The sequence below is a fragment of the Mus musculus genome, chromosome 1, assembly GCF_000001635.26.
Source record: "Mus musculus strain C57BL/6J chromosome 1, GRCm38.p6 C57BL/6J".
Taxonomy (NCBI): Eukaryota; Metazoa; Chordata; class Mammalia; order Rodentia; family Muridae; genus Mus; species Mus musculus.
In genome coordinates this window covers 66,791,284-66,817,958 of record NC_000067.6, presented here as the reverse complement: position 1 = coordinate 66,817,958, position 26,675 = coordinate 66,791,284, and the positions used below count along the sequence as shown (strand labels likewise).

Below are 26,675 nucleotides of genomic sequence, written 5' to 3'. Positions count from 1 at the left end.
TTGAGGGCTGCTTAACCCTCGGCCTGGCCAGGACGGCCCTGCCCGCCCGGAGTTTCCAGGTCTTATTTTCCTGTAACAGACCTAAAGAAACCGCAGCGCCCCGCAGCACGGCCGGCGGGGTGACTTTTGCGGGCTGGCACCGGGGTGGAGAGAGCGCGGGACAACGGCGGCGCGGAACGCACTGGGAGCCGGCAGAGTTCGGCCACCGCGCTCAGGCTGCTTTCAGAACGCTCCCAGCGGCTTCCGCGGGCCCCGCCCCCGCCGGGGTTTCCCCGCCGCCCGTCTCATTTGCATGGCGCGCCCCTCCCCCGCTGCCATTGGCCGGCGCCGGGCCCCGCCCTCCCCCACTCCCCTCCCTCCGCCGTAGGGTTCCGTCCCCCGAGCGCCCGGAGCTGCGGGCAGCGGGCGGACTGTTAAACCGCGGCGGCGGCGTCAGCCGGGGCGGGAGCGGGGCGCGCTCTGGAGACGAGTCGGCGGCGCCCCGGGTGGGGGGAGGCGGGCGGACAGCTAGAGATCGCCTCGGCGGCCCCCACCACGGCCGGACCGAAGGTGCGGCGGCGGAGGGCAGCCAGGGCGCCCCAGCAGGCGAGTGGCCGGCGTCGCAGCGGCGGGCTGAGGGGGGTGGGTCTCCTCGGCGGGGGACGGCGGCGGCGCGGGGCGGGAAAGAGCGGAGAAGACCGCCGGGTGGACTCGCGGGCTCGGCGTCCGCCGGGCAGCCCCCTTTGCACCCCGAACCCTGCTTGCCGTTGGACTGCGGGCCCCGGCACAAGACCGTGCTTTGGGGCAGGGGTCGGACCGCAGCCAAATTTAAACGGCTAAACCTAACAGCCTTGGCAGACACGGCGGGGAGGGGAGGGCGGGGCAGGGGGCGGGCCTGGATTCGAGTCACGTGGGGATGGGGCGGGGCTTGGCAGGCCTCCCTTTTGTTTTGGCTGGCGCGTGCGCAGAAGGCGGAACACGTGGTTTTTCTTGGGCACGCCCTCTCCCTCCCCCCCCCCCCGCCCCCCGCAAGGCTGGAGCAGCGGCGCCTGTCCTGGGGGTGTGGGGCGCTCTGTGGGAAGCTTTCCGTAACGCTGAGCTTGGCTGGCCAGCGGCGACATTAATTTCTTCTTATTTGGGGCCGTTATGGATTTGGCCTTTAGAATTGTTTGGGGTGGAAGGGAGTGTTGTGGTTTATTGAAAGGTAACCGGTCCGAGTTGGTGTTGCTGCTTGTGCCCAAGAGGGGAGAGGGCTAGCTTTAAAAAAAGAAACAGCGTTTGGTAAGGAGAAATAAATGCAGGACGGTGTTGTGTGGTCCCAAATCGGGGAAGGAGCTGTTGGGATCTGCCTTGCGAGGAGCGGGCGCTGCGTGGGCGTCCTCGGTACCCCCGCAGAAGGCGCGGTGGCGGTTCCCTGTCCTCGCTGTTCCCATCGCGGGTTCCCGGGAGACTGGAGTTGTGGGAGTCACCTTCTGGCTTTGATTCCCCCAGCTTGGACGCAGAATGTGCCGGAGAGACTAAGAAAGATTGGCCGCCGCCGCCGCCTTTAATAGTTTAACTTTGTGTTTGTAGAAAGGTTTTTAAATCCTGATTGGATAGGGCAAGTTTGATAGCAACATAACTTCCCCGAAACTGTTCCTGAGCACAGCTGGCAAAACAGGCAGGATTTGAGGGTAGAAGTAGTTCTAAAAATAATTCGACAGTGGAGGGGGAAAAGCGCAGGTGTGGAACGCAGACTGTTTAGTAATGCCGGGGGTTGATTTCTGCGGTTTCCAGAGAGCTAACTAGCCGTTTCCTTGGGCAAGTCACAGCCTTGCTGATACATCTGTTTCCTCTGGAAAACCGTTTCGTAATACAGTTCCTGCCTTAAAAGAGTGTAATGAAGATCACGTGCCTTGTGTTAGTGAGCATAAATCACCACGTAATGTGGTGGTGTAACATAACGTCAGTTTTTAACAAAGCTAGCATATTTTTGGAATTTTAAGAATAAGCCGTGAAGTAAGATATTTGATTTTCGCCAGATCTGTTGCACTTTTTGTGTTGTTTCTGGCCATGTAACCAGGCTGGCCTCCGGACTTGCTGTGTAATCCAGGTCCCCTTTAGAGCTGACCTAGGAACGTGTGCCTAACTGCTGTAACTTTAAGTTTCTCTTCACGGTTTGAAAGATCACTGTCAAGGTCTGCTATCACTTCTTATCTATGTATAATTTTCCCTAAAACTGGAGAGCATGCGTTTTCAGTTAATTTAAAAGTAGAAATATTAAATATTCTCTGAAAAACGATTTTAATAACTGCTTAACATTTTCATCATTTGAGTATATTTTTAGTTTTTCCTATTGGCAGATGTTTGGGGTTTTTCTAATATTTTGTGTAAATTATTACACAAGTCTTTGAAATAGTATACTCCCCTTTCCCCATTAGATTTATAGGAGTCTGAGCCGGTTTTTAAAGTTTTTATGCTCTTGTGACACCCCAATTTTGAGCATGTATTAATTTACTCATAGAGGTATAAATGTGTCTCCTGCCATAGCCTAGTTCATCACCCAGGATTGGCTATATGGGGAAAACCTTGTTGTCCACTCCCACTCCCACACTGACCTGTATGTGGTATCTGGTGCATTTCCTAACTTACTGTTAGGTATTTGAGAGAAAACTTCATATTCACATGAGTATAGCAAATAGTGGATGTCTAGTAAAGACTTGCCGATTGGCTGCAAATATTTAAACTTTTTTTTTTAAACCGGTGAGCCGTCAGGAAATTGTCTTTTCCTTTTTTGTCTTAAGAGTACAGAGTTGCTAATGTAGTAACTGATTGAGCTGTTTGAGTACTTGTTCCATACGGCTAGGCCTCACTAGTCTTTATAGTTTTCTATTAAATGTTCCAGTAACTTGCCATTGATAAGCATGGCATATCCAAAATGTTGGTCTGCTTTTCCTGCGTGTATCCTTACACGTGGATATCCTTGACTCACTCACCACGCTTCCAAGGTGCTACTGTGAACATTTCATCCTGATCATCGTTATTTCTCCCATAGACTCTGTGCTACACAAACAGGAAGGCAGTGTCTACGGTTCTGTGCTTTGTTCCCGACTGTTCACAGCCCAAGAGTTACTGCCCATGGCATTCCTGCTGCTGGTCGCCTATTCTTTCATGTAAACCTTACATGCAGCAAGCCATTCATGCTGTCATGATGTCTTCTTGGGTTTACACATATCTTGTTCCTTCCCATATAAGTCTGTGTTTGCTATATGAGGTGTCAGGTGAAGAAGTAGAAAGTTGTTTCCTTTAGGTTTAGGGCTGTCTTTAAGGTTGGTGTTGATCTGGCTTATCAAATTGTTACAGCAAAGAGTGAGGCTGTTGTGTAGTGCAAAATGACAGTGGGATATTAGCAGTTTATGACTAATGTGTGTTATGTCTTCTATCTGTTCTTAAAGCCTTTATTATAGTACTATAATAGAAAAATCACACAAAATAACTCATAAGTATTATCTTTCATATTTTATTCAGTATGTTATATTTAGAAAGAGAAAGAAGCTGAATAACTTTCTAAATTTCTTCCTGTTTTCTCTTAAGTGCTGTACTAAAGGAACATTTCACAGACACAGATTTTTTTCTTGCCTAGTCATGAAAGATAAAAACAAAAACATGTTATTAAGAATGATACCATACTTTCCAGTTGATAATGTATAGTGAAAATTGAGGATAATTCATAGTGGATTTTTTTTTTCTTTTTCTTTAAAGACAGGATGTTGCTATGAGACCTGGGTCAGCTTAGAAGTCACACTGTAGTCACAGCCACCCTGTAACTTATCTTTTAGTTTGTCTTTCATGTTGGGGTTTTGCTTGGCCACAAAGGAAAATTTGAATACTAAATGTTATTTCATATTTTCAAAAACACTTATTTCTATATTGATACAAAAGGTCAGCTTATTTATAGCATTGAAAATTTGTGAATATTTTAAATCATTCATGAACTTTGTAATGTTTCAGGTTCTTTTTGAGCTCTATAGGACCCAGAGTTCATAGGTATGTCTTTAGTAGTTTAAAAAAAGAAAACTGGAAACTGTGGTACGTAAAATTGCCAAAATGAATGGGCTGAACAAATTTATGACAATGTACTTTTAAGTGTAAATTTCTGCAATCAAATTTCTGTCCATAGGAAAAACCTCATTTTTATTCTTATGAGTCATGCACTTACAGAAGAAGAGTAATAATTCTGCTTCAAGTATGAGCTGTTTGATCTGTTATGTGGCCACCCAAGTGGCTTTATCTTTAATTAAATTCCTTTAGTCTTCAAAGAGAATTCCTTTTTAGGCATAGTTTTCAAAGTGGAAGAAGCTTATAAACATCATAGACTACAAAGTGCTGAGCTAACTATATTCTGCTCATGCCAGTTATTGCAGGGTTTTCTGTAGGGAACAGGGACTTCTCCTAAAAGAATACATAAAGATATCTGGAAATATGCTATATTTTGTACTTATGGCTTTCATTAATTCCTATTTTTTAATACTTTAAAACATTTTAAAAGATGGTGTGACTATCTGAGTGTGTGGGTTTGTGAGAGTGCAGTGTCTGTGGGAGCCAGAAGAGGGTGTTGGGTCTCCTGGAGATGGAAGTACAGTGACTGGGAGCTGACCTACCTGGGTGTTGGGGTTGAGTTTAGGTCCTCGGCAAGAGCAGTATGTGTTATTAACTCCTGAGCCAACTCTTCAGCCTAGTTCTAGTTCTGTGAGATAAAAATTCAGCCAATATGAACTCATTCTTGTTTTTATATTGCATTTTTGCTTTTATATGAACAAGTTAGAAAAATTGAATTCTCTTATATTTTTAGCATTTACAAGCCCAACTTAGGCCAGTGAGATGGCTCATTTTGTATGGGTGTTTGCCACTAATCTGATAACCTGAACTGGATCCCTGCAACATGAGTAGTGAAGGGAGAGGACTTCCCACATCCATTAAATGTCTCTGCTTTCCGTCATAGCACCCCACCACATGCTTAATAAATGTAAAGACAAAAAGAAAGCATCTCACATTTAGTTAGCTACTTTTCCTTTTTAGCATGAGTCCACTTCATGTAATACTTAAGTCATATATGTGGAAGTAAGTTTTGGTCCTTTCAAATTCAATTGGTAGGTTTTTGGTTTTGTTTTGTTTTTGTTTTTTTAAATCGGTGAATGTGTGCCTTATACTCTGTATTTCAGAGAATAGAGTTTATCAAAGTTACAATTAAAAGTAAATTTAATGTTCAGGGGTAAAGCTGGAGAGAATACTTTCCAAAGACAATATGGGATGTTCATGTGCATTCTAGAATATAGAGCATAACAAAAATCTGAAGCAATATAAGGGGTAGGGAATCAAATTTTAATATTAACTTTTCAGGAGTAACAGTGGTTCTTATCTGGATTATCAAATTCAAGTGTGAAGGTACTAGGACTAGATAGTATTTAAAGGCCGAGATAGAATTTAAGTAATTTTCTTTGAGGGCATGTCAATCTTTTGAGATATGTAAGTTATTTATTAGCTTGTAAAGATTTGATTACTGTGTCTGAACCAACTCAATAGTAATTGCCTTGACAGTTATCTCACTATGTAAGTGCAGATTTTGAAAGATGACTGCTTTTTCTATGTTTCATGATCTCCAGAGGTTAGATTACATTTAGTTCATGCTAGACTCATAAGTATGAATGTGCTTTGAATCTTAAATGTACAGTGTAAGCAACTAATGAAAACATTCCAGGGACAAGGCAAAACTTTGCATTTGTAATAGTATAATTTCAGAATCAGGAAACTCAGTTCTCAGTGAATGCTCTTTGGATTACATTGTAGACTAAAATTTTAGAATTTATGATGTAGATTAACAGAATAACCCAGTTCATTGTTTTGATGGATTAATTTGGTTTTATAATAGTGAAATTAATATACACCAAAAGAAGGAAAAAGGTGGCTGTAAAGTGTTTATTTTTAAGTTATAAGGGTTTTTTTTTTCTCATCTATAGATATTTAGATCTGGGTGGTTTGTTGAAAGGCTATTTACTTGACAGATTGTTTATAATGGTTTTATGATAAGTTTTTGTAATGCTATTCATAGAACCATAAAATTTCTGACTGCTAAGATACTAATGAATTTTTTATAAAAGATTTAGGCTGAAATAGAAGCTGAAAAATCCTCTGTGAAATGAAATAGAATTGTTTTTTTAGATTATCAAGAACACTTTCCCTAACAGAGAATCAAAACTGTGTAGCTGCTGTCTTTCAAAGACTACTGATAGTTTTTAAGCTTGTAGTATTTACTTAAAAAAAAAATCCTATTAGCTTGATACCTTAGTGTGTGTCTTTGACAAGAAAAAGTTAATTTTTCCAAAATAATTTTTCCCCTTGGAGGTCATTAGACTAAGCTTTTTAGCAAAGTGCTACATTATACTCAAACATTTAGGGTATACTCAAATAAATAATCCTTGCCAGTAGTAGTGGTATCTAGAATCATAGCACACAATATTTTTGCATTTAGACATTTTTTAGATTTACCTAGGATTAAATCTCACCACCCCATTATGTATGTAGTTAAAAACTGATCAGCATGCTTTTTAGAAAATTGTTGGAATTTGTTTTCTCTGTTGCCATGGCTGTAGGTGCCCACATATATTTGGTAAGATAAATTTATGAATTGAAATTTTGTAGTTAGTGCTTGATTCCTGATTATTTAAGGAACAATATGTTTTACCTTATACTATCTAGTACAGTAATCCCTCACTGCACAGATGTGAGCATTTGAAATGAGGCTTTTGCTACATTAAGACTGTGGTAAAGAAACTGGATTTTTGAAGATTTTCTCCATATAAAGATTACATATAGTCTTATTAAGAAAATTCTATTAAAAAATGTCAGGTGGTGGTGCATGCCTTTAATCCTTTAAACTAAGGAGGCAGAGACAGGGATATCTGTGTGAGTTCGAGGCCAGCTAGGCACACTATGCAGGTTGATGCAGGAAGACTATGAATTTGAGGCCATTCAGTGCTATATGTAAGAACCTCTCTAGAAATAAGGGCTGGTGGTATAGCTCTAAGTCATAGAGAAGTTTCCTAGTACTTGTGAGATTGGATTTGATAATCTGCACCATAAATACATGCAAATGTGATAAGAAATTTTAGTACATAGTTTTAAATATATTACTTGTGAACAAACTATTATGTAGTAAGTAACAATTTCATGTAATACTTGAACACTTTAATTTATTAAGGGACATAAATTATATGAATTGATTTGACATTTGTTCTCCTGGGTTTTCTTGGAATATGGGGTTTGATATCTTACATAAGTTGGGGAAATTATTAGTCAGATTTATCACTTCTGTTGTTTCTTTTCCTTTCTTGTTGCCATTATGTATGTTTTCTCTTTCTGTAGCTATCCCATAATGCTCCACACTCAGATTTTTGATCATTTTTGCTTTTTAATTTTTTCTTTAGTCTCCTTTTGTTTTTTCAATTTGTAATTTTTCTCTTGATATATCTTTTATATTCAGAGCTTTGTTCAGACACATTAAGTTTATTAATTAGTCCATTTTTATTTACTTGTGTAGTGTGTGAGTGTGTGCTTGTGTGCACACATGTGCTTGCACACAAGCTATGAAAAGCATGTGAAGGCTGAAAGCTAGAGCAGACTGGAACTTGGTGTGTCTTTACTTTATAGTTAACTATACATGACCAGAAACAAGACCCAGGAGACTTTTAAACAGACTTTTAAACGTGTATTGTACACGTTTGAATATTTGGTTGTCTTGATTGTACTGACTCCTACATTTTGTTGTTTCTTACTAAAGACATTTTCATTGTCCTTTGGGGCCTGTCCTCTCGTGTAGCTTTCTCCCTTTCACATAAACACTACTGCACTCCCTAGTCTTGGTTCTGGCTCCTTTCCCATGTTTCTACCCTCTGCCTAGGTAAACGCCTGTCCTTGGCTTTACATACTATTTATATGCATGACTTCTCCAAGTCCTGTCTCTAATTATGACCTCTCACTTGAACTCTACACTTGTTTGTCTGACTCCACTTGGGTGGCTAATGCATACTTCAAACATAATATACCCCAAGCAGCACTTAGAAAAAAAGAAGGCTCCCAAGTCTGTCCTGTTTCAAAACTATCACCACTGACCGTACATTTGCTGAAGCTGGAAAACCAAGGATTATTTTTAGTTTCTTTTCTTTTTTTCCTTTTTAAGCCCAGTGAAATGTTGGTCATCAAAAGTTTTGTTGGCTCTACTCTGAAACATTTGAGTTGACTTTTCCTCATTTTTATTAACACCTCCAAGCAACCCATTTGGCTTGCATTGATTCAGTAACTGTCTCTGGTTCCTCTGCATTCAAAGTCTTTTTTCCATAGGACAGATTTCCCCACATAAATGTCTAATGATTCTGCTTCACCTTAATTCAGTGGTCTGGCTATATCTACTACTTTGGTTTTCTTTTTTCTATTTTTTTTCCGCAGTCATTATGTTCTAGGCATAGCTACTTTTTTTTTTTTCTTGTAAGCATGCCAAACTTATTCTTGTCCAAAGCTTGCTTGCTTGCTTTCTTTCTTTCCTTCTTTCTTTCTTTCTTTCTTTCTTTCTTTCTTTCTTTCTTTCTTTCTTTCTTTCTTTCTTTCTTTCTCTTTCTTCCTTCCTTCCTTCCTTTCTTTCTTTCTTTCTTTCTTTCTTTCTTTCTTTCTTTCTTTCTTTCTTTCTTTCTTTCTTTCAGGGGAGGGCATACATTCTAGATGCTTCTTAGCTTGTCATTGTTTGAGGTCTTAGAGCAGGTAACACCAAGAAACCTTGAGAGGCCTATCTTCAACCACACATCCAAATTTAGCCAGGTGCCAGTATAAACATGCTCTCGACTTTAGTTGTGATAAACACTTACAAAATCTTTATTTACTAGATATTTGATCTACTCATTGTCTTAGTTACTTTTCTATTGCTGTGATAAGACAGTATGACATAGGCAACTTATAAAATGAAAAGTTTAATTTGAGGCTCATGTTCCTAGAGTATTTGAGTCTCTGGCCTTCATGGTGCTTCATGGTGGGAGCTTGGCATCAGGTAGTAGACCCTGGGGCCGTAGCTAGGAGCTCACAACTCTATCCATAAGCACAAGGCAGAGAGATCCAGACACTTGGGATAGCACAGGTTTTTGAAACCTCAAAGCTTGTTCTTAGTGACACACCTCCTCCAACAAGAACACACCTCCTAATCCTTCCCAAATAGTTCCACTAATGAGTGACCAGTTATTCAGATAGATTCAAATCAACACACTTTAAAGCCACTTTTCACATGAATGTAGTAGTTTTTTTTTTAAAGTTCTTTATAGTTAAATTCACCTCCCCTCCCTTCTCTCTCTAGCATGCTCCTCTGTACACTTTGTGAGAGTAGACCTCTTTCTAGTATTTAGGATAGTATCAGACATTTTTATCTATGAAACTTTTAAATGAATAGTTGATTTTTAGAATGAATATATATTAAATGGAGATAAAAGACTCAAGCTTCTACCCAAGGCAGACAATTATTTTATGACTTTGTAACTGTTTTCTTGTTTTTTGCCTTTAAAAAACCAAACTGATTAATGTCTATAATTTGTGCAATTTAATTTCATTTTTTAAATGATAGTTTTCTAGCTATCTTTCATAAGCATCCAATATGAAAAAGGTATGTGGCGTAGTTGATTGTTAAATTCTCAATGAAAAGCAGATGGCTGTATTTGTAATTAAAGTGTCTTACTGCCTTTCTAAGGTTGATTTACTAAGCACAGGATACACATTTAAGTTCTATGAAATAATTGTGATTGTCTTGAACTAAACAGTAAACTTATTCATTTATTCTTATTTGTTCATTATTGTGTGCTTTTAAAATTATAAGGTTTAGTATATTTTGCCTTTATCCAATTATCTACTTTGTATGTTAATGAAGTATATTCAACTAAGAATAAGTTAATTAAAATTTGTATAATGGTTGGAGCCATCATTCAGAGTTAAGATGAATGACTTAAAACTTAGTGATTTAAGACTACTCTTTTAAATATTTAGTTGGCTGGGTTTGGTCTCATATGCTTTTAATCTTAGAACTTAGAAGGCAGAGAGACAGACATTTTTTTGTAAATTCGAGTCTAGCTTGGTCTACTTACAGAGTTGCTGGCTAACCATAGCTACATAATGAGACTGTATCTCCAAACTAAATAAAAAACAAAATGAATAGGTAGGTAGGTAGGTAGGTAGATAGATAGGTAATCAAAAGGTTGTTGTAGTTGGTACTTAGTATTGGGAAAGTGCAATTAATTTTTTTCTTATGAATATTTTGGTGTCACATCTTAAAAATCTTCAAAAATTTTCTCCCTCTTTTCCCTCCTAGATGTTTTTAAGAGTTTAAGCTTTTACATGTAGCCCATCATTCATTTTGATGGACCTGACCATTTTCATACATGGTATGAGGTATGTGTGGAGATTCATTTTTCCTCTACAGTGAATTGTCAGCTTCCCAAAATACTGCATGTGTGTAGCGGTGTATTTCTGACCTGTTTTCTTTCCAGTTTTCTGTATGCTTATCCTTAGCTGGTACAGCACTGTCCTTAACCAAATGTCAGTACATAGTGTGAGTCCTTCAAGTTTGTTCTTTTTCAGAATTATTTTTGGCTATTTCAGTTCTTTTGACTAAATCATTTTAGTCAGCTTGTCAGTGTCAACAGATATTCTTCCAAAATTTGGTTGAAACTATGTTTAATTTCACAAGTCATTTTGAGGAGAGTAAGATCTTACCAGTGCTAAGTAGTCTCTCTCATGAGTGCAATGTATTTATGGAAGCCATCTGGGTATTCTTTGTGTTTTATATTTCTCAGTGTATAGATCATACACATTTTGTCAACTTTATTTTGTTGTGACTAGAAGTGGGAGCCAGCTCCCTGAGTAATACAGCCTTGACCATGCAGCTGTGCCAGTACTGCTGTGTGCCTTTGAAGGGTGTATTAGTCAGAGTTCTCTAGATGAACAGGACCAATAGACTAAAGGAACTTAGAGTGCCTTACAGGTTGTGCTCTAGCTATTTGAACAACTGTCTTCCACTGGAAAGGCCAAGAATGCTGTAGTTGTTCAATCCCTAAGGTTGTAAGTCTCAGCTGGTGTTCTGGCTGTGTCGGAGTCAGGAATGAAGTAGCTTCTAAAGCCAGCAGAAGGATGGCTCGGCACCTGCAGGAAGCATGAACTTTTCAGCTAGAATGTGAGCAAAGCAAGCAGAAAGCCAAAGCTCCTTCCATGTCCTTCTATGTAGGTTGCAACCAGAAGCATGGTCCTGATTTAGGGTGGGTCTTCTCCTTCCCAGGTGTCCCCACCTCTGGTTTTAATTGACTCCAGATGTAGTTAAGGTGACAACTAAGATTAGCCATCCAGGAAACATTGGAGTTATTACTGTTTTCAAATTTTCTATGTCTGATCTGGCTTTTCACATCTGTGATTATAAAGTACAAATGGTTTAGTATTTTGACTGTCTGTAACCTGACTAAATGCTTGCGAGGATGAATGTTCTAGACTTTTTTTTTTTTTTGTAGATTCCTTGGGATTTTTCTATGTAGAAATAGTGATGTGTTAATGGAGAGGTTTATTTTCTAAGCTGCTTGCCCTTCTCTTCTGTCCATAACACACTTAGTAGTTCTTCTAGCAGGACACTACAAATGGATGATGAGAATATTTTGCTTCATTTCCAGTCATAGGGCAAGAGAATTCTTTATGCACTATCAAGATATAAACTATAGGGGCTGGTGAAATGGCTCAGCAGCTAAGAGCACTGACTGCTCTTCCGAAGGTCCTGAGTTCAAATCCCAGCAACCACATGGTGGCTCACAACCACCCGTAATGAGATCTGATGCCCTCTTCTGGTGCATCTTGGGGCTACAGTGTACTTATATATAATAATTAAAAATTAAAAAAAATAATAAATTCAGGGCAGCATTAAAAAAAAAGATATAAACTATAGACTTTCATGATTTTTGCTGGGTTAAGGAATTTCTTTCCTTTGTCCTAAATTTCAGGAGTTCTTTATTTCCTTATAAGTGGATTTTTACAATCTGGGAAATGCTTTTACTATATGAGACCCTGGTTTGTTTTTTTTGTTTGTTTGTTTGCTTTTGTTTTTTTAAACTTTGCTATGGGGAATTTCAGTGATTGGTTAAAAAATGTTGAACTTGCCTTGAGTTCATGAAATATACCATACTTGATTGGGTCACATTATCCCGTTTGTACAGTGCTGTAATTGTACAATCATTGTTAAAATAGTAATTAAATAGGTATTTCTACTAGTTATAATTACATGGCAGCTGATGGGATCAAACACCCTCTTCTGGCTCCCTCAGGCACTACACACACATGGCACACAGATGTACATGCAGGCAAAGCACCCATACACATAACATAAAATAAATTTGAAAAAACCAAAAACCTGCCCTAACTGTCTTCCTTTTCAGAGTATAAGAGTGTCTGAGAGTGCTAGTGGTGTGTGGAGAGTAGTAATATAATACTTTACATAAATATGCAAGTAGGCAAAAGTATTTTAGAATTTTTTCAATTGGAAAATATACAATTATATATGATGTATGTGTATAAAATTGAAATGATTGAAATGAATCACTTACATGTTATACTGAAACCATAATGCATACAAGATACAAATATTTTCATGAGTCTCTTTAGTTATACATTACAGAGACTTACTTCTGCTTAGGGTTTGTTTGTTTGTTTGTTTTTTTCAAATAAGGATACATTTGGGAATAGTGCACATAAGAACTTCATGGAAATTTTAAATAGGGGTTGTGTTATAGCTAGAAGACTATAATCTAAAAGTCTTCATCTCAAATGCAGTTATGTTATAATTTCAAATACTAAAAAATGACTTAAAAGGGTGGTTATCTGTTCATGGGTAACAAAAGCCCTCTTATTATCTAAACCTTGTTTTCCAGCTTCTTCATTTTGGCTCTCTCTGAGTCTCTCATCAGCTCTAATCAGGTTAGCAGGTACTGCGGCCCTCTCCAGGCTTGACTGCGGAAGACTCTGCTTCTCAGATTACTCACAAGCCACCTGTGGCCATCCGGTCACAGACTAGCAGTTAGCTTCCAGCTCAAAGACTAGCAGTTAGCTTCTTTACTAAGGGGAAAGACAATAGGACAAAGGATTCAGACTCGCCATTATCTTAATCTCAGAAGTCATACTCTAGTATTTCTGCTGGATTTAGTCATCTTGAGTATACCACTCAGTCGTACTCAAGAGGCGAGATTATGCAGATAAGAATAGCAGTAGATGATTATTAGGACCATTTTGTATGTAGAGTGATAAAACAGCTGTCACAAGGTTGTCTATACATTTTCATTTTCCACCATAGATAGTTCTTAGCCACTTTAACCTTTGCATTTATTTCCTTCTATTTTTATTCTATTCCTTAACTGTCCTTACTCTAATTAGTTGTAGTTCTCCCTCATGTTCACCCAGGACTCTCTGCCTCATGATATTTTACCTTACAGTGTCTGCTGCAAGCCACTTTGATCATATCCATAACATCTTGTTTAAATGTTTGTGAGTGGGGTAAGAGATAGAAATGTTATTGTGGCTCTTTCTTGATTACTACATGGTAAGGGATATGACAATTACTTGATCAAATTTTTACTTAAATCCTGGGAGATTTGGATATTTTGCCCTAATGATTTTTTTAAAATCTGTGTGTGTGTGTGTGTGTGTGTGTGTGTGTGTGTGTGTGTGTGTGTGTGTGTCACATGTGAGGGCACTGTCTGAGCCCAGAAGAAGGGCTTCTTCCCTGGAGCTGGAGTTATAGGCAGTTGTGAGTTGTACAGTGTAGGTGCTGGAAACAGAATACAGTCCCTCTCAAGAGCAAGTGCTCGTAACCACTGAGCCATCTCTCCATCACTTCCCAGACGTTCTATAATGATTTTTCTATTTCCATTCAAAGCAGAGTGAATTTCAAACAAAAATATTATTTTAATTTTTTCCTTAATATTTAGGATGATCATGAGTCTATTACACTAGAAATTATGGCTTAGTTACACAGAATTTGGGGTAATTCAAATTTGAAGGCAGACTATAAACACATTTTACATTGAGAGATAAATGTGTGTGTCTGCACACACAATGTGTGTATATACAAACAGCTGCATTTTATCACCTAGTTATTCATTAACATTTGTTCATTTGGCATTTGCTCCTTTTGTCCCAAGTCATAAAATTTGTAATGAAAATGAAAATCCTCTTAAACCATTACTCTTCCTTCTCTTTCATGGAACTTGATGCAACTGTTAGGGGTATGGTAGGTATTTTTCTAGTCCACTTTTTATTAAGTATAAGCATGGACATCCATATATATGATGTCTTTTATGTTTGTGTTATATTTATACGATGTAAAACTAATATGTGTGTGTGCATGCCTACACTGTTCCTTTTTCTTCTTACTGTTAGTTTTAAAGCCTTTCTATATTGATACTCTTTACTAGTTTATTCCAATATGTTTTATTGTTCTTTCTGCTTTGGTTTTATTTTATAGCTGAGTTGTTTTGGATTAGTGTTTTGCTATTAGAACCATTGCTCATATAGCTATGACAAGGATGTTTTCTACTTTATGTACAAATTACTCAACCAGTATGTGGCCTCAGTAGATGTGAGAAATTTTGCTTGCTTATTTCCTCATCATAAGTGATATTTCGGACTTGAATCATTTTTGTCGGTTTCGTGTATGGAAACATGGACTTTTGCTTTGCTGATAGACATTTCTTACTACTGTATATACAGTTATAGCTAGCATTTGGGTGCACTTAATATTAGAATGTGCCATGTGTGTTGAAAAGTTATGGAGTGTAATAGTTCCAGTGTATTATCACTACAAACCTAAAATAGTTCTGTACAGTTTTTTGCTAAGTGTGCTGTTGGAAACACTTGGAACTAGATTGCCTTTTTCTGTGTTGTCAGGACATGGGACTTCATTCTTTTCTTTTGAAGTTTGAATTGATCTTTGCTGGTCATCTGACGTGGCTTTCACTATTTACTTGGAGGAGTACATTCTACAGTGATAATTAATAAACATATTTGTGAGAATGGAAAAACATTGTAGATACATTTTTAGAAAAAAAAACCATACCTCAGATTAGGTAATTTCTCACTGCTGTTATTTTTAGCAACTATGAACTCATATGTTTTGCATTTACTTAGCTGTACTTATATCAGACTATTGAACATATTTTACCTGTAGTTATTACTGTTCAAGTTGAGAAAAATTCCAGATGGAAATTTATTTTAGAAAATGCTATTGTTTCATAAAGAGATATTCTTGCAGTTGTGAGATTGAATCACATTTTCAAGTTTGATTAAGAGATTCAAAATTGTAAGTTTTTCTCCTGTCACTAAACACCATCAATGATGTGATTGTGAGATGTACTTGCACCCACACGTATTTTTTATTAAACCCTTAGTGTGAGAGTGTGCAAGAGCATTTTATTTTTGGTGCTGTGTAGATAACACCCAGGATCTCACATGTGCTATACAAGAGCTATACCACTGAGGATCTCTCCGGACTAGTAATATGCAACTTTAGTTGGAATTGTGAATATTAGGTTCATCATCAGAGTGGAGAATAACAGCTTATTATTGAGATAATGTGGGATGTTGAGAGATAAAGGAAATCTTTGGTGCCTTGCTCATTTTAATCAGAAACATCAAACATAAAAGTTGCCCTCGGCAAAAGTGTAAGCATCAAGCCTTTGGTTCCTAGACGTTTGATCATGTATTTTTTATGTAATTTTAGGCTTCCAGTAATTATCTCCAGGATTCGCCATGACCCCAGCTCTGAAGGAGGCAACAACAAAGGGTATCTGCTTTTCATCTTTGCCAAATACCATGGAATCTGACAAGATGCTGTGCATGGAAAGTCCGAGAACTGTAGATGAAAAGCTTAAGGGAGGAGACACTTTCTCTCAGATGCTGGGATTTCCGACTCCTGAACCTACTCTAAATACTAATTTTGTGAATTTAAAACATTTTGCCTCCCCTCAGGCTTCAAAACATTTTCAGACAGTTCTTTTAATGAGTTCTAATTCAACACTAAATAAGTATAATGAGAATTATAACCAAAAGAAAGTAATGGAGTCCAACTGCAGTAAACTGAAAAATGTACTGTGCAATGGCAGCAGCATTCAGCTCAGTAAGATCTGCCCTTCTCACTCCGAAAACGAGTTCATCAAAAAGGAACTCTCGGATACCACAAGCCAGTGCATGAAAGATATACAAATCGTTCTGGATTCAAATCTCACCAAAGACGCTAATGTAGACAGACTACATCTGCAAAACTGTAAATGGTACCAAAAGAATGCACTTTTGGATAAATTCACTGATACTAAGATTAAAAAGGGTTTATTGCAATGTACTCAAAAGAAAATTGGACCTAGCCACTCAGATGTGCCTACTAGTTCCTCAGCTGCTGAAAAAGAGCAGGAAGTGAATGCTCGTTTACTTCATTGTGTGAGTAAACAGAAAATTTTACTTAGCCAGGCTAGAAGAACTCAGAAACACTTGCAGATGCTCCTGGCAAAGCATGTTGTTAAGCACTATGGTCAACAGATGAAATTTTCTATGAAACATCAGCTGCCCACAATGAAGATCTTTCATGAACCCACAACAGTTCTGAGTAATAGTTTACTTGAACACACTGAAATTAAGCCAGAAGTCAACATATTGGCTTCAGAGAATAAGTTTTGGGATGATACAAACAATGGCTTTTCTCAGTGTACAGCTGCAGAAATCCAAAGATTTGCACTGTCTGCTACAGGGCTGTTGTCTCATGTTGAAGAGGGTCTGGACTCTGACGCCACCGATAGCAGCTCAGATGACGAGTTGGATGAATATACCATTAGAAAAAATGTGGCAGTGTAAGTGTAAATTACTAGTTTTTTTTTTCCTATTCTGCAGAGAGTAGCAATTATATTGGTTTCAAGATACATAATAAGAAAGTAGGTTTTCTAAAATCTTACTGCCATGATCTTTAAGTTATAAAACACTGGTGAATTTTAAAAATGTTTTGTTTCTTTTTTTCATACAATATATTTTGAACATTTTTTCCCTCAATACTTTCGCAGATCTTCCCCCCTCCTTATCACCCAATTTTGTATTCTTTCTTTCTTTCAAAAAATAAAACAGAAGAAACAACAAAAAAACCAAAACCAAACAAAAAACCTGAGAAAAAGAAAAAAGAAAGGACAAAAATTCATTAAACAACTCACAAAGCATGGGCACACACACTCACAAACAAAATGCCAACACCATGGAGTCCCTTTCATGTTGGCCAAGCACTCCTGCGAATGGAACCTTCCCTGGGAGTGTGGTAGATAGATCCAGTAACACTCCTTTGGAGAAAACTGCTTTTCTGCTTCCCAGAAACTATCAATCAGTTGCAAATAGGTCCTTGGTTAGGGTTGGGACTTTGTATCTTGTCCTCGTTGCTGGGACTTTGGTTGAATCTATGGAGTCTTGTGTGTACTGCCACAGTCTATGAGTTGTGTCTGTAAGAAGCTGTTTTCTTTAGAACCATTCACCAGATTCTTTCTGCCTCTGCTTCTACATAGATCTCTGAGCCTTAAGGGGAGGGCTCTGACAAAGACATCCCACTTAGGGCTTAAGTGCTCATAAGTCTCTCACTGTTTGCCCAGTTGTGCATCTACTTATTGGTTACCATCGACTGCAAGAAGCAGCTTTTCTATGGAGGGTTGAACAATGCTCTATGGGTATAGCAGGTCATTAGGAGTCATTTGATTGCTATGTTCCTTTAACAGAACAATCGGTTTTCATCTAGACCTGCCACCAATCCAGTGTCAGGTTACTGGGCACTTTAGCAGTATCATGTTTAGGTTCCACATTATGCCACCACCACACCAGTATGTCTTTCAGGTTTGTTGTATGTAGCAAGGTTTGTAGCCAGGTGAAATTGGTCATAACTTTTCTCCTCTAGTAGCTGACAAAGTACCTTGTAGTACCATGAATCAGTAAGTGGGAGTGAAGCTTCTCATACAGCAGCTTGAGTTCTGCAAGCTTGATGAGATAAGTTGTGTCTTCAGCAATAATGCCTTACCATCATGTTAGTGAAGAGTAACCAATAGGTTTGGCAAAAGCCTGTAATGGTTTATGGGGAGGAGGCCTAGCTAGAGAGCTATTTTGGCCAGTGATTTAAAAGATGTAACCCATTCCTAACACTAGAGGTTTTACTTGCTGGTATGTCTTGTTGGGACATTCTCTTCCATTATATGCTGACGCTGTTTAAATTCCTTTCATATATGTATATTAGCAAGCCTCTACAATGTTTCTATGTGGCTTTTCAAAAGGCCTTCAGTGTTGTCTCTCTCCATAGTCCCACCTTTCCCCTGCCTTACATTCTTCCCCTCATCTTAGTCCTCCTATCTTGGCTTCCCTTTTGTCCCTTTACAACACTAGATTCTATTTGGTTCTTAGTGTGAAGATTGTCTCCCCTCCCCTGGTCCCTCACTCGCTATTTAACCTCAATGGTTATTCATATTGAAACACATAGCTAAAACACAAAGTTAACATCCAGATATAAGAGAAAATGTGATATTTGTCTTTTTGGCCTAGATTACTTCAGTCAGAATGGTGGTTGCTAGCTGCATTAATTTGTCTGAAAATTTCGCAATTTTTTTCTTTAAAATTGAATAGTGATGTATTTTTGTGTAAATACACCACATTTTTATTGCCCACTCATCACTTGCTGGCCATCTAAGCTATTTCCAGTTTCTGCTGTAATGGATAGAAAAACAATGAACATGGATGAGCAAGTTCCCAAGAGTGGTGTGGCTAGATCTTGTGGAAGATCTATTGCTACCTTCTGGCAGAGCTACCATTCTGATGTTTGTAGTGGCCATAGCAATTTGCACCTCCATCAGCAAGGATTAAGTGTTCCCTCTTTCCTGCATTCTTGCCAGCACATGCTGCCGTTTGTTGTTGTATTGATCATGGCCATCCTGACTGGGGTAAGATGAAATCCCAAAGTAGTTTTAAGTTGTATTTCCTTGATGGCTAAGGATGTTGAACATTTTTAAAAAGTGTTTTTTTTTTCCAGTCATTTGCATTTCCTCTTGTGAGAACTCTATTATATACCCCAGTTTTTAATGGGGTTATTTGTCTGATGTTCATTTTTCTGTTCTTTATATAGTATTGAAACTAATCATTTAGCAGATCGTAATTAATTAAAGATTCTTTTTCCCTTCTGCAGGGTGCTACTTTTCTTGAATGATGGTGTCCTTTGCTTGTTACTGAAACTTTTTAGCTTCATGAGATCCCATTGTTGTTCTTAAGGCCGGTGCTATTGGCAGCCTGTTCAGAAAATCTGTACCAATGGGTCCGAGACTTTTCCCCACTTCCTCTTCTGTCAGGTTTCTCTTCTGTCAGGTTTAGGGTATCTGGTTTTACTTCGAAGTATTAGATCCAGTTAGAGTTGAGCTTTATGCAGGTTGATAGACAGTGTGATCCATTTTTATTCTTCTAAATGCAGCTATCTAGTTTGATCAACACCATTTCTTGAAGATGTTGTCTTTTCTTCAGTGTATATTTTTGGTTTCTTTGTTAAAAATCAGGTGTCTGTATGTATGTCAAGTTATGTCTGACTTTTCAGTTCTGTTCTGTACTGTTCATATGTGTATGTGTGTCTAGTTGTCTTAAGTTTATCTTGCCTACAGCTCCTTATGTAGACCAGGCTGCCCTCCAATTCACAGAGATCTACCTTCCTCTGCCTCTCGAGTGCTGGCATTAAAGGTGTGCATTACCCAGTTGGCTCAATGTATCTGTTTTATGACAGTCCTATAATGTTTTTATTGCAATGGCTCTATAAAAGGACTTGAAATCTGAGATAATGGTACCTTAAAATGTTTTATTTCTTAAGTCTTATGTGTGACTTTTCAGATATGCCAAGCGTTAGCCTCAGGATCTTCTGTACATACTTCATTTCACAAGGTTTGTTTGATTCTGTTTTATAAGATTGCATAGTACGTGAACCTATGACACTATTCTCGTGTACTTAGACCATCTAGGATTATACTTAAAACAATGTAAATGCTATGCAAATAAGCCTGGACCCTTAGGAAATCACATGGGATCTCCTCACTGGCTTTGTGGATTTGGTAGTACAGGTTATGCTGCTTGATAGAAGGTAGAGATTGCTTTTAGATAGCCCAGGCCGGACTTAGACTCACTGTGGGCCCAAGGGTGCTCTTGAACTCTTTATGGTCTTGCTTGTGCCTCTGACCCACTTGGGTTTTGTGTTTCAATGCATAGTCTCTATTCTACCTGGAACTGTAACAAAATAAATAGAAAACATTTATTTCATCTGCAGGACCTGATGAACTGCTAAGAAGAACTGAGTTTTCAATTTAATAGTCACATGGAACATAGTTTGAAATTTCTTGGGGTCTAATAATGTTCGTTAATTGATACACTTGCCTGAATATAACTGTGACATTAAGTTGAAAATAGTCTGCTGTTTTTTTTAAATTTCCCAAAATGGATCATTATTATAGAATTAGAAACAAAGTTGTTTTTATTACTTAATATAGAACTAGTACATTTGTTTTTATAATGAGTAAAATGTGAAACAAAGCAAGCATTCCAGTCTCTTGGTGTTATGATGTCACTATAACTGAAATTTGCTTGGATGTGGGAACTAGGATAGTCACTAAGCACAATTTATCTTCCAGGCTGCCATTTTGCTGGTTATTTTAGTTCTGTCAATAATCATGGGAGATAGTTGTTGCTATCCTGTTTCCCTTAAACCATTACTCCAACACATGGCCATGCTCATGTATCCGATCTGTGGCTACTTTGCACATGTCATGCTTCACACATCCTGACACCATTCCTGAAAGGGCATCTGTGTGCCAGATCCAGTTCCAAGCAAGAGTTCAACTAGGACTTTCATGTAGATGAGAGACCATAAAGACCCCCTGTCAGTCATCCTATTGAAGAGCACAGCAGCTCTTGCTACTTCAGGGACACCTAACCTGAGATGTTGAGAAGCTGTGTACTCTGCCAATCTGCCTCAGGCAACACAGCTGAATGTCTCAGCAGTGCACTTAGCCTTGCTGGCAGACAGTGTTGTCCCCACTGATACCGATTCCTAAAGAGGAGAACACAGCCACTGAATATGTTATGCAAAACAAGAAGCATGAAAACAATTGTAGAAATAGAAATAAACACACACATTATCAAAGAGGGAGGCAAAATAGTTTTCCAGTAACTGACCTCAAAGAATAAGAATTTCTATGGATTAAGTGCCTGGGAAAGAATCGTTTTAGGGAACCTTAGCAAACTATGAGAGAGTATGGACAATAAAATCAGGAGAGTGATAAGAGAGAGACTGAAATAATGAACTGAGCAATACAGTGAAAGGAATGAAAAGTGCACCAGAGGGCATCAGGTGATGTGCTCAAACAGAAGAGATCTTGAAATGAAAGGTGACTTGGAAAAATCCAGTTAGAGAAGAAACTTTAAAGAAGAAAACCTAGAAAACGTAATGGGTTTTCCCAGTAGTGCTAGTCTGTAGTCAGTAATTACAGAAGAGGTGGGGAAAGTTTTTAAGGAAATAATGACTGAAAACTAATTGTATCTTAGAAAGCGTCTATCAAGTACAGGAGAATCAAGAGTTTCCAATTGTAAAAGCACTACACAAAGACAAGCTCAGACACTACCGGCAGGCTAGTGAGATGGCTTTGCAGGGAAGAAGGACCTCAGTGATTCCTGGAGTCTTTGTGAGAGAAAGAGAGCGAGCGAGTGAGCGAGCGAGCGGACTCCAACAGTCAGCATTCTGACCACCACACTTGTCTTGTGGCATGTGAACACCCACCCATGATACATACATACTAAATGAAAAGCAGTGAATCACTGGCAGGGGCTTGAGTGTGGCAAAAGAAGAGAGTGCATATAGAAGAGAGTGGCTGTCATCAGAGCCCGGAAAGCTTTCAAGGTCAGAAAAGTATGAAATGACAAAGTGTTCGAAGAAAAATAAGCTTGTAGCCAAGAATACCCCAGCAAAGCTATCCTTCAATATATATGCATACATACATACATATATATATACACACACACATATGTATATGTATATATACACACATAATGTATATATACACATATATGTATATATAGACATATGTAGCGCGCACACACACACACATATATAATCACAAATGGAATTTTCAAGCTGAAAGTTAATAACCAAACATGAAAATAAAGTTGGTGGTATAGGTAAGTAGTCAAGTCAGAAGACTGATAGACTTGAGTGCTCTGTAATAGTGATGTATAAATAACTTAAGTCTTTACTGTGAAGGCTAAAAGAAGTGATTTTAATATGAGTTTTTAGTGGTTACCGAATGAAAAAGTGTAATAGTGATAGCAAGTCATGAAATGGGAGAGGAGTGAAAGTAGAGAGTTTTTGTATGCAATTTGAGGTTATTTCTATGGGTTAGGTAGAATTTGACTATGTTCCCCAAAGAATGTGTGTTCCGAGTGTAGCAGCTGAGAGAATGTGCGAGCTTTGAGAGGGATCTTACAAGGAGGCCACTGTGATGATGCCCTAAGGTGGTTCTTATGTAGGTTGCTGTAAAATGGTAAGAGTGGCCCCCCATTTTTTTCTCTGGCTTTGAATCTCACCAAATGATACCTGACTTCATCACTTCCATAATGATGCCATTTGGCATAATATAGCCAGGAATTCTTCACCAGAAGGCAGACAGAAAGGGGTTGCACTGACTGGGCTGTCAGTCTTTGACTTTCATCCAAACCATCAGCTAAATAGATCTCTTTTCTTTACAGGGTACCAAGTGTCAGCTACTTCACTACAGTATATTTGCTGCCAGTTTAAAGTAGACTCATAGCTGAATTGTTTTCATGTCTCATAGTTACCACATATTATTTATTATACCAATATATAATATCATGTTAACTGCAGAAAGGAGTAAGTAATCAAAGCATAACAAAATCACTAGGTCTTGAAGAAGGAACAAATAGACTACATTTTAAAAATAGCAATAATAAAAGTAGCACTAAGAAATCTGTACCTATTAATAGTTAATTCAGTATCTTGAATGAAAAGATAAAATTCTTAAGAATTGCTGAGTGGATTGGGGAAAAACAAAGGCCCAATTATATGTTCTCCAGTAGGATATTTCTGCTTTAACAGGAGACAAAGTACAGGGAATTAAAAATAAAAAGATATTCCATGCATATAGAAACAAAAAGAGAACAGGAGTTAGGTATACTTAGAGCAGGAAAATCCAGATAAATGAAACACTGTAAAACAAAGTAGGTTATTATAATTGGTAAATAGTTTATCAAGAGATCTAAGATTATAAATATACATATACCCAACATTGTGGTAAGTAATTTAGAAGGAGAAAAAATGAGACTGGAGCTCCCTATGTAGCCCAAGCTGGTGTGGAACTTAGTGTACAGCTGACATCATATTCAGTATCCCCCTGCATTTATCTCCTAAGTGCTGGGATTGCTGGTGTGCACTTCCATACCTGTGCTTATGAAACAGATTTGAATATATCTGACAAGACATACTAACTCAGTAACAAATAGGTTTTCGTAAGTCACATTCAGCAATAGGTAAACCACTCAATAGGCTATCTAAAACCCAACACTGGACTTGGGCTACTCTTTGGATCAAATGGGCCTAACATATAGGGCATCTATCCAATAGCAGTAGAATATAGATTATTTTGAGGTACTCATATAACATTTGTTAGAACACATTATAGGTAGGACACAGAATAAATCTTAACAAATTAAAGATTGAAATTATATCTGTAGGGCCAGTGAGATGGCTTTACTGGGTAAGAGTGCTTGCCATGCAAGCCTCACATGAGTTCAGTCTCTCGAACTCACAGTGAGGAAGAGAACAGATTCCTGCCTTCTGCACATTGTCTTGGGTCTCCACTTCTGTACATGGCATGCATATGCCCGAAGTCACACTTTTGTAGTACAAAAGAATAATAAAAACCAACCAAACAACAAATTTGCATCAGGAAACTTTTACATTTAAAAATGAAACTAAAAATGAGTAAAAAGTTTGGGAAAATTAACAAATAGAAATTAAAGAGTTTTTCAGAAAAGCCAATGGATCAATGAATAAAGAGAAAGTATAAAATAATCTCAAGAGAAGTTCAAGTGGAAAACAACATTATCAAAACACAATGTAGCAAAAGCTGTTATTAATAAGGAAGTGTATAGGAAAACCTACATAATAAGAACTATGTGAAATAGTGTTACGAGTAAGGAAAATAGAAAAGAATGAAGTCCTAAGTGTAAAGAAAGATTGGCATAGAAAAGAATTCAGTAGAGAACAAGAAAGCTACTGAAAATATCAATGAGACCAAATTTTTGCCAAGATAAACAAATCTTCAATTAGACTAAGAATCATAGACTTATCGGAAGTAAGAAAATAGAAGTGGCCAAACAAATATAGATTATAGTGTTCTATTAGGAATATTTGTACTCCAACAAACTTGATAACCTAGAAAAATATAATATATACACACAATACCAAGATAATAAAATAGTTAAAAATTAAACCTGCCAATGTTGAGCAAGGAGATGACAACAAATATCTTATCAAAAAGCAAGAACCAACCAGGTGATGGTGGAGTACACCTTTAATCTGAGCACTTGAGAGGCAAGGCAGGTGGATCTCTGTGGTGAAGTCTAACCTGTTCTTTACATGATCATCAATACAAGGAAAAAATCAATATCCTTTTTTTTGTTGTTGAAATTACCAACAGTTATAAAAGGAATGTACCTTAAAAGATTCCCAGATAATCTCTTAGTAATAGCAAACTTGAAAGCCTTCCTTTTAAGATAAGAAACAAGACAAGGATACTTATTGTTCAGACTGGTTCAAGAAAACAGACCAGGAAATTATGAATCATAGAAACATGATTTGTAGTTCTGGAAGGTAGGGCGTTTTCAGGGCGAACTTGCAGATTCAATTCTTGGAAATGTCTTCAAACTTGACATTATCTTCTATCTAGTTTCTCACATGGTCCTGGGAGTCAACAAGTCCACAGCCTCTTTTGTAAGGACATCAAACCTAGGATGGAACAGAACTAGTCACTTCCAGACTTCCCAGTGATACCTCTTAAAGGTCACAACATTGCTAGTAGGCTTCAAGGAATTTTAAGTAGACCTGGACATTTAATCTGCTTCCTTCCAGGCAGCTCTGGAATTCTCAGCCAAGTCAGGGGAAAGGATACACAAATGGAAAAGGAAGATGTTAAATAGGCTGTTTAAAAATGTTAGAATCTTATGAGAAAAACAGGTATCCTGAAAATTGGCTGAAATACGAAATCAGTAAACTTGCTAAAAACAAAATCAATGTATAGAAACCCCTAAACTGAAAATGTAATCAAGAATAAAGATTCTTTTTACAGTAGCATGAAAACAATTTATGATTGACTTGATAAAGACAGTGGAAAACATGCATACTAAAAGCTATAAACCATTGATGAAAATGTCAAAGTAGACCCGAGTAAGTGGAAATACTCAACATTAATTATAGGCACTGTGCCAAATGCCTGTAATCCTATTCTTCAGTTCTCTCTCTCTGGAGATCAAAGTGGGAGGAGTTGGAGTATCTATTCGATTTCAGAATATGTTAAAGTCTCAACAGTTCAGTGCTAGCAATATAAATAGATATAACTAAGGAAAGGACTCATTGCAGAACGAGTTTAACTTATTTGTGTTCAATTCATCCTGGAGAAAAATGTCAAGAGCATACACATGGAAAGGGACAATTTCTTAAATGCTGGGGAGATTGCATATCTACATGCAGAATTGAACTGAATTCTTGTACCAGTCCATATTTAGTTCAAGATGGATTAAAGACCTAAACATGAAGATGTAAAACTCCTGGGAGAAAGTGGAGAGAAAGAGCTTGGCATATAGTTCTGGCAAAGATTTTCTGGATTTGGCCTTAAAAGCGTCAACAAATGCAAGAATAGACAAATGGCATTGCATTGAATTGAAAACTGATGCCCAACAAAAGAAACAATGTGAACAAACAACCTATAGAATGGAAAATTGCTAGTCCTACATTTAACAAGTTAATGATCAAGGGATATACTCAAGCCAGACAAACAGTAACAAGAAAACAAAGACTAGACTTTTCTCTAAAGAAGACATAAAAAAAAAATGCAACTCAACATTACTAATCATCAGAAGATCCCAAAGTAAAACTACAGTGAGATAAAGTCTTACATGTGTGAGTATGGTTATCCTAAGTGCTGGAGAGAATACAAAGGAACTTTGCATATTGTTGATAATATAAATTAGTACAGCCTTTATAGGAAAAGAAACTTAAGCTAAAAACCCCAGATCTATCTTGTATACTCCAGCAATCCTACTCTAGATATATCCAAAGGAAATGAAATCAACAAATGGAATCATTTCTGCATTACCATTGTAATCTTCATCCACAATCAAATATGGAATGAAATATTATTCAGCCTTTGGGAAAAAAGTGAAATACATCACTTGTCAAGTAATTGAGCATAGATGTCAATAATTGAAAAATGAATGTCTGATCTCACTTAGGAGGAAAATCTAAAACAGCCATAACACAGAAGCATAGTAGACTAGTGCTT

At 37.9% G+C, this 26,675-nt stretch overlaps 1 protein-coding gene and 1 long non-coding RNA gene across 35 annotated transcripts in view; one reads left to right on the top strand and one right to left on the bottom strand.

Annotated features, from left to right (window-relative positions):
• The first annotated feature begins 362 nt into the window (after positions 1–362).
• Kansl1l (KAT8 regulatory NSL complex subunit 1-like) overlaps positions 363–26,675 on the top strand; it is a 98,354-nt gene continuing 72,041 nt past the window's right edge. For 15 of the 33 annotated variants that reach the window (XR_001785576.1, XR_003946490.1, XR_003946488.1 and 12 more), the window contains exons 1-2: positions 363–585; positions 15,791–16,910. Coding sequence is in view for 30 of the 33 variants with exons in the window: in XM_030242665.1 (XP_030098525.1) it covers positions 15,820–16,910 (1,091 nt within the window). In the remaining 3 variants the exon portion in view is untranslated. Of the gene's footprint in view, positions 586–994; positions 1,261–8,643; positions 9,656–10,354; positions 10,435–15,790; positions 16,911–26,675 lie in introns of those variants that run through there. The other 18 variants (NM_001122738.1, NM_177645.4, NM_001368830.1 and 15 more) reach the window with 15 other exon arrangements.
• Positions 19,898–26,675, bottom strand: part of Gm46093 — a 59,849-nt gene continuing 53,071 nt past the window's right edge. For both annotated transcript variants that reach the window (XR_003947842.1, XR_001778948.2), the window contains one exon: positions 19,898–25,123. This is a non-coding gene — a long non-coding RNA (predicted gene, 46093). The remainder of the gene's footprint in view (positions 25,124–26,675) is intronic.